Source organism: Mycetomoellerius zeteki, unplaced genomic scaffold, assembly GCF_001594055.1.
Source record: "Mycetomoellerius zeteki isolate Tzet28-1 unplaced genomic scaffold, Tzet1.0 scaffold578, whole genome shotgun sequence".
NCBI lineage: Eukaryota > Metazoa > Arthropoda > Insecta > Hymenoptera > Formicidae > Mycetomoellerius > Mycetomoellerius zeteki.
Window position 1 is genome coordinate 101,465 of NW_017257586.1, and position 9,091 is coordinate 110,555.

The 9,091-nt window shown below is 31.7% G+C and overlaps 1 protein-coding gene and 1 pseudogene across 1 annotated transcript; one reads left to right on the top strand and one right to left on the bottom strand.

The window, feature by feature from the left end:
• The first annotated feature begins 225 nt into the window (after positions 1-225).
• Positions 226-5,352, top strand: BBS4 (Bardet-Biedl syndrome 4). Its single transcript, XM_018456375.1, is given in 11 exon segments — positions 226-420; positions 597-736; positions 2,207-2,319; positions 2,413-2,507; positions 2,777-2,939; positions 3,230-3,383; positions 3,721-3,843; positions 4,465-4,580; positions 4,582-4,607; positions 4,824-5,017; positions 5,113-5,352. Coding segments are annotated over 11 exon segments (1,329 nt in total). The 5' UTR covers positions 226-338; the 3' UTR covers positions 5,236-5,352.
• A 1,454-nt stretch (positions 5,353-6,806) lies between these two features.
• The window catches only part of LOC108728043 (uncharacterized), a 4,013-nt pseudogene continuing 1,728 nt past the window's right edge, over positions 6,807-9,091 (bottom strand).

Genomic DNA, 9,091 nt, shown 5'->3' on the forward strand with positions numbered 1-9,091 from the left:
CAGCAGAGAAAGCAGCTTTGCAACTGTTGTAAAATTCTTCAATATGATTGGTTTATACGTTTAGATCTGTAAGGAACCAAAAGCAAGAACCAATCGTATTGAAGAATTTTACAACAGTTGCAAAGCTGCTTTCTCTGCTGAACGCAGCCATTTATGTTATACGCGGGATGCGCCAAATGAGTTTATATTTCGTTACCATGACAATCGAACATCGAACTTCTCAAACTTACGAAAACCAGTTATCAAACGGATGAGCATAAGAGAGAGAGAGAGAGAAAGAGAGAAATTGTTAAAGATTGTCAAGATTTGAAGATTCATAAGATTGGAGTTTCGTAAAAATGGCAAATGATATTCTCAGCAATGGTCGTTTACGAGAAAACACTGTTGTACAACGAACAAGAAACGATCGAGGCAATCGAGGTATTATATTTCAATTCAATCAAAACTTTAAGTAAATAAGTGTATACGTGACTCGCTATTGATTGAGTTTTGATAACAAGACAAAATAATTTTGTGATACGCTTCATATCGAAATTGTTCTTTGTTAAATGCAATTTTTCCGTCGTGTTTCTTACTGTTGGTTTTGTTGAACGCAGCACCAGACATAGCAGCAATAGAGAGTCGCAATTGGTTGCTACATCGACATTACACGAGACACGAGTACAGCGCTTGCAAACTACTCATTGAGCAGGAATTAATGAAATCCAATGGTCACGAATACGCCAATTATTTAAAGGTGCGATTGAGACTCCAAAAAATGTCGCATACCTACGAAAATACTATAGTATATGTTTTACATATATTATACATACCCAGGAAAAATGTATAAATGGACATATTTTATATACAATTATACGTATAATTATATATAAAATATGTCAATTTTTATATAATTATATATAATTTTATATAGTTTTATATAATTATATATGATTATATATGAAACATTTTTTCTCAGGTACCAGGTATATATTTTCCTAGTACTCTCTTATTTTTCAAGAATAATCGAAAGTCCTTTTGATACATAACTTGATGCACAAAAAGTAAAAATTGGCACCAAAGTTGGCAACAATCGTCGATAGTTTGCCACCTGCACTTGCCATTGCCCACGACCCGCGACAAACTATGGCGGAAAGTGCAGAAATAATTAAATATTGATTTTGTTCTCACACTGAATTAAGTACACATATTAAAGACTGCTTTATACAGAATATTTAAATGCAATGGCAATGTAATTAATTTTAACAATTAAATATCCCTATAGGCGCATAATATTATTTAATATGAAGTAATATTTAAGCATATTCTTAGAATATTAAATGTAACATTTTAAGAATATTTTACTAAAATTATATAATATTATATGATATTCTCGAAATATTAATGGAAATTATGCATCCATTCCTGATAATATTATATGATTATTAAAAGTAACATTTATTTAATGTTACTGTAATATTGTATTAACATTAAAAAGTATTATAACAGCGCATTTACTTTAATTTGTAAAACTATTACATCTGTTCAGTATAAGTATACGTTTAAAAACTGAAAATGATTTTGGCGCGTTGTGATTTGGCAGTTGTAGAACTGGATATGTACTTAAAATCATGTCGAAACGTTTTTTTAGCACAAGATGCAGCATAGACTGATAAGAACTTTTTGTTACTGGATTGTGCTCAAATTGCACAAAATAAAAAATAATTAGTATTTATAAGTATTTTTGGAATATTTATATAATATTTCAGGAATATTAAGATATAATACCTAGGATATTATATAAGTGGACATATAAGCTCTATAGAATACTCTCGTAACATTAATAAAATATTTATGCTATTCTCGAAATATTATAATAACATTATTTTAATTTTTTTTTTTAACAATATCCATATAACATTCTAAGAACATTTTGCGCTTATAGGAATATTCTATTAAATAACGTATAAATATTATTATTATAGGTTATTTAATTGTTTAAAATATTTTTCGTGCTTTAACATCACTAATTTTATATTTAGCAGTTTTTAGTGTGCACTAATCTAGTGTAATGCAAATGACTGAATTTGCTAAAAAACTATTTGACAAAAGAATAATATTTTTATTTATGTAGCTCTTGTAAATAATAAATAACATATAAATAACTACCAATAATACTTATCCTTGTTACGCGATCGTATCAGATAATGCATAATGATCTTCATAGGGTTTAATTCTTCGAAAGGAGGGCAAGATTCAAGATTCGTTGGATTGTTTTCAAACCGCATATAACGTGAATTCGACAAACATCGATAACGTTAAACAGATAGCAAAATCGCTGTAAGTAATTAAAAGAAATTGTTTTTAATATAAATTACATATACGACGAATATCGCGAACTATTATTAAAACGAATATTGCGACAATTTTTAGACTGATAATGGGAAGTCACAAACGCGCGATAGATGCATATGCGGAAGTTGAAAAGATATCTGTTCTACCAGATTGGGAAATGTATCATGGCCTTGGCAAGTTGTTTGTTTCACAATGCGATATATTACTTTGCACACACATTAGCTTTATAAATTTGCAGATGCACCTATCAAGGAATTCATGCTTTCTTTATTAATTTTGTGGAAAATGTACTTTTGCTCGAGGTTGCATGCGTATAAATAAGTATGTAATCGCATTTCGAGTATTTGCTTTGAGCACATTGCAATTAAAGTCATAAAGTTCAACTGTTAAGTAAAATGGCGCCTTCTGTCCGCAACGGAATTATTTTCTTTCTCGTCTTCAGGCGAGGCTTATGTAAAATTGAATCAATTACAAGAGGGCAAAAAATATTTTAAAAAATCAACGGAATTAACCAAAAATGAATTGCCCAATATTGATCTCGCGAGACTCTATCTCTTAGACGACATGATTCCAGAAGCTAGAAACGCTTATACGGCAGCTTTGAAGTAAGTTATATGAATCACAAGTCGCAGCTATGAATCGCGCGAATTATATTAAATTATTTTTACTTTCATGTTATACCATTAGTTGCGAACGAATTAAAAATATTTATTATCATGTATAATTATTTTAGTATAGTATTTTTTTATCACATCTTCAACATATTTTCTGAACTTGCCTTTTTTCTTCTTAAGACCTTTCTTATTTTATCGATCGCTTTTTTATTTTCTTTCTTTCGATAGCGTTTCTATCATTTTGATACAACTTAAACTTTCGGCACTTTCTTTACTCTTAGTGGGAATCCCCAGAGTATAGATGCAGCGACAGAACTGGGTCTCTTATATCTTAGAATCGGAGATACGCAACGAGCATTTCAGCAGTTTGGAGCAGCTTTGGCTCATTCGCCTAATTGCGTCAAGGCAATCTTGCCTATGGCTTATGTAATGCAGGTGCATAAATTTATAGAAATTCATACAGTAACATCTCTTTGATAATTTTTCATTAATTTGCGAAAAAATTTAATCGATTGATAGTTAATTGTACTCCAATTATATGTTCGTTTTGATTATTTTCATCAAATTAATTTTTAATTACTTAAATTGATTGTTTCGTTTGATTTATAAAAGGTAAAGCGTTATTCTGCTTTGCTAATGTAAATAATTATGAAGGCATATTCTATCACAAATGCATATTCGTCAGATTATTAAGATTTACTTATTCTTACTTTGGATTCTTCGTGGAATTTGTTTCTTTGCTTCGCTGGACAGCGTATGTTATATTTTCCAGAGTCATCGAGAGTACGATGTGGCCTTATCGAAATATAAAATTGCGTCACAGACCATTCCAGAATCTTCGATCCTTTGGAACAACATTGGAATGTGCCTTTACGCGAAACAAAAATATGTTGCGGTGAGTCTACTCTTTTTTTTCTTCCGTTTTACTTTCATCTTTACCGTTATTTCTTTTTCTTTGATTATTTCTGTTTGAAGCACGCGATGACTCAGTTTATAACAATTATATATTATAATTTGTTAAAAAAGGAACACTGAGAGAAAGGATTTTGTTAATTTAACAAGGCATCAATACCTTTAACAAGTGATCTGAAAATATGACAACAAATTGGTTTATTGTGATTGCTGCTAGTCTGTTATACCAACTATAATTATTAGTAATAGAAGCAAACTATATAGAATCTAATCTATCTTTTGGATATACTTTAGGCTCGTTTACTAGAAATCTAATAGATGATCGTGGGGTCTTAAGTCGTAGGAAACTGACCAATCACAGTCAAATATAAGAAGAATATTTGACTTGAATTTCTTTGAGACTCTACGACCGTCTATGACTTCTATGTATATGAGCTTTTTATTTGCTAGCGACACTATTGATTATTTGTTACATTGACGAATGAGAAATATTGTGAAATCACAGCAAAACGTTATATGGTTTGTAAATTTATTGCACATTTTTATTGTAAGGGTATTGTAAATTCACAAATTTCTAATAGTATTCCTTTGCAATATTTCGTAGGCTATTAGCTCGTTGAAACGAGCACATTATTTGAATCCAATGTCTTGCATCCCGTCGTGTAACCTAGGAATCGTTTTTCTCACCACTGGACAGCCTGCATCAGCCGCGATTTACCTAACCTATGCCATATCTGTTATTGGGTTGTGAGTACAAAAAATAAATTCAAGTTTTTATATTTTATATAATTTTATATAAAGAGTCATTATCCATTATAAAAGAAGCCTAATTTAATTAGTCTTATTAGTGAGTAGCGAAACAAGAATAGGGCATCCAAAAAGAGGTCTTATGCCAAAGTTTTATTGCCAACAGAATGTATTTTCTCTTGAAATATGAATTCTTTTTTTCTCTTCTCATCTTAGTGGCTTTAAAACGTTTGGATGATCTGGAAGGTGCCGAAAGATCATTGACGAAAGCACACGCATTAGCTCCTCAGGATCCATTAATTTTGATCAATTATGCTGTAGTACTCGATGCTCGCGGGAAACAAGCTGATGCCGCTGAAATTTTAACAGCGCTCAACGACATTATGGCTGTCGTTGAGGTCGATGCGCAGGTAATTTAAAAATTATGCGTTATATATGTCTTGGTGCATCGTATTAGTTGCATACCATAATTATACGTATTATATTGCTGTATCACGACATATAGATATCACAAATGGCAAACAAGTTATTAAAGAGATTACAACGCGAGAAAACGGAATCAACTACCGGTCAAGAAGTATCAACGGAAAAATATGAAAAGCGACAATTGAGCCCTGACGAAGTTTAAAAATCATGTCATTCATCGCGCGATAACACGAAAGTGTTCGTGTTATTTGCAGAGATTTTATGAAAAAGAGAATCAAAGAGAAGAATCTTTGCAATTACTCATTTCTATTGGAGAGTGTTTACACAAATGAGTGCGTTTTATTACTAAATTAATAACACATACTACATGTATTTATCATTTGTTTTGAAAAGTACATACGTCGGTACATTTAGAATAATAAAATAAAATTTTAAAAAAGGGATTAGCTGTGTGCGTGAAAAGAATTATAATGTGTGTGTGTGTGTGTGTATCGAGTTTATCTATTAACTTTATTGAATTAAAAAAGATGTGCTATGTATGTGTGTATTGCTTCTTCTTCCTCGCTAATGGCTCCCGCGGGCGTATGCGTATTGCGTATACACATACATTTAATTTTGTTGATAACATTATTAGCAATAATCCCCTAATACTACATAAACGACATGACATCTCGACTTTTATTTAAAGTCTTCTTTAATGCAAATGGAATAAGTACCTATATTTCTTTTACCGTAATATATTTCGTTTATAATGTAATATTGTAATATAGATATGTAATTATAGATATTTTGGATTAACATACATAATGTACATACTTGCGAATCCTACGTTATAAAACATTTTCGAGATTATTTCATAAAAAAAAATTTTGCAAACTTCCGTTAAACGCGCTTTGTCCATCGATTTGATGCTGATTTGTCCAATTGTTTATAATTGTGGGTTTGAACAACTGCCCAAAAATCATACGAAATTGCCACGACATAGAACAATATATAATAAAATAAAGTTTTGCTATTTAATAACGCTAAAATATCAATTAACTCCAAATTTGTGGTAACTATTACGAAAAAAAATCTAGAGCTGCGGAAAGCAAACCCAGGAACTTGAGGAATCTCCGAGAGATCTCTATCATGAGACAACAGCAACAATACCATAAGCATCAAACATTCTCGTTGTTATGTCTGTTTGCTTGTCAGATTTACTCGTTCTCCGCGGAGATTCATTCCTTTTATTATCAATCCATTGCAATTCTTAAAATCTGAAATTCCTAACAATGAGGCTGGCTTGACACTTTTTTATGTAAAATTATTTTGAGATATATAATCTATTTTCTTCTTTGTTAATAAATTATCGTTAATTAATCTTTACTTTTTAAAAATAAAAATTTTTTACAAAAGGCATCTCCCATGTACATATATTTTTTGAACTCACTGTATATACTTTTGGTGTCTTTCAGTGCTTTGGTGCTTTTTCTTACAATTATCATCAATTACATTCGATTTACATAATTTTATATATCTTTTTTCAATGTCACAAATATAAAAATATTGACGCATACGCGCTAATTTTCTTATTATTTCTTTCCTCTTTTTTTCGAATCAAGACGAAACTATTTAACTCAGGCTACTACTAACAATAAGTTTATTTGCTAGAAAAAGTTGCTTGATTAGCATCTAATTGGAAGGAATTGGAAATGATTAAGAGAGAAAAGATGGAATCGTGAGAAAAAAAGAGAAAGTATTCTTCATAATTTCGTTTATAATTGCGTCTGTTTATAATTGTGGACATACATTATTTGAGTTTATTTATGTCATTTGAGCAATTTTGATCTCTGAAAAAATCCTGAGAAAATCGCAAAAGTTGAAAAAATGCGACTCTACCATTCAATGATTAACGCCGTTAACACGTGTAGATTTACAGTTTGGTTTTTCAATATGCAACAATGGTATTTTTAACCAGCTCTTCTCATGAAAAAATACTATCGTGGATATTAATAATCCTATCAATAGCATGTAAAAGGATGACTGCATATCAGTTAGATTAAACGGCACGAAGCTTTCCGTTTCCTTTTTGTTTCGAGCTAATATTTCTTTGTACAGTAATTTTTTGCGAACAAAATCATTAATAATGTATTGGTACCATAACGATGGTAAACCGGCCTGATTCAATTGGCCAATCAATGCGTTTACCTTTTCGTCGAAAATTGAATTTTTAGGCAGCAAATACGACAAGTAGAATTTACCTAAAATTTATACACATTTGATATTAACTATTTATCATACATAAGCATATCTAAGCGTACATAATTAGAATTTCTATGAGTACTTGTTATTGTATTTTTCGTACCGAGACATTCTTTGACAAGATGAAGCAATGGTCCACCGTCCACATCAATCAATTCCTCGCTGATAATGGGAAAATAATTTTCTCTGGCGAATGCCGAATTTTCACTGAATTGCATTTTCTTTCGCAAGTTTTGCATGAGTGTCGACTCGACATCATCATCGTCAAAGAGATCGATCAGGCCAGCGGAAAACAAGGATATCGGCAATCCCGAAACGTCAAGATCGCAAAGACTGTCGATGTCTGGATAATACATGTCACGCGCGAAACTGTTGTACAAAATACCGTTGAAGATTCCAACTAAAGTGACGTTAGCAATAAAAACGCCTGACAGTAATATCCTTTCCGCGTTTGTGTCTGGCAATTTTTGGGGGCAACCTGCGTTCAGTAGAAACGATCGATAGATCGTTGCGCGCGAACTTCTCTTTCTGAAAGTAAGTATGTATCACAATGTATCTTCACTTTTTTCACTCATTGTCAGTGAAACAATTCGCGTCGTTAACGTCGTTCAAATATAAATACTGTACCTTTCTGGAGTAAAGACTTGCAGAAAGTACCATATTAAATACGTGAAAACGTGCGTCAGCATCAAACATATCCAAACCGACAGCGGAAAAAAGTGATATATTCGAATTCCTTTAGGTATCTTGGTTGCTTTAGGGACAACCATACATATTTTGTCAAAGTCCACGTATGTACTAAAGTCTACATCTTCCTTGGGATTTATACTGTATTTCTTTACGAAGAAAGATATGAAGCAGATGTCCGTTCTACCGTACACTATGTCGCCTGTGTAAGGCCGGAATCAGACAACGCATTGAAGATTGAGGTTGAAGATTGAAGATTGAAATTTGACCAATAAGGACAAAGAAATTTTAGCTCCTTTCATTTCGATTGGTCAAATTTGAATTTTTCAATCTTCAACCTCAATCTTCAATATACGTATAGTCTGATTCCGGCCTAAGCTGACTATGTACTATCGGATATTCAAAAGAGAAACGGAAACAAAAGTAACAGGAACTTATATGTATATATCGCGAATAATTTGAAATATCACTAAGTACCTATAGCACCGACGTACGTTCCATTAGGCAATTGAGAACCAAACCATTTATTATCCGCCGGATGTATGTATTCTATTTGAAAATTCATGTTTTGAGCAATTATATTTAGCATTTTCTTGTCAAATTCTTTGAAGACATCATTGTAACTGTAACGTGTACTCGATTGACCCTTTATCGGTTCTGCGATTGATTGTTTTTGTTGCTTAAAGTAACCAATTTTTAATACATATCCATTCATATTTTTCGTGCGGCGGTATGTTAAATGCGACAGCACATTTGACGCTTCTTCCGCCGTTATTACATTTATAATTTCGACTCGACCCCACACTGAAATCAAACAGATGTGCTGAATATTTATTATTACCTTTCTCTACCCGTACGGCACAGAAACTTGTAGCAATATTGCTGCAATATTTCAACGTTGCATATTGCAATGCAATGTTGCAGAGACATTAGGAAGGCTTCTTTTAGCAATATTACTTCAGCAATGTTGCAGAATTATTTTATAAATATTACAAAAAATGTCTATGCTATTACATTTATTATAAAAATGCTTGGTTAAAAAAAGCTCATTAATTATAACAATAAGAATTACGTTTATAATTTTAATTTTATATGCATAAAATATCGAACGTCATTATATATATATA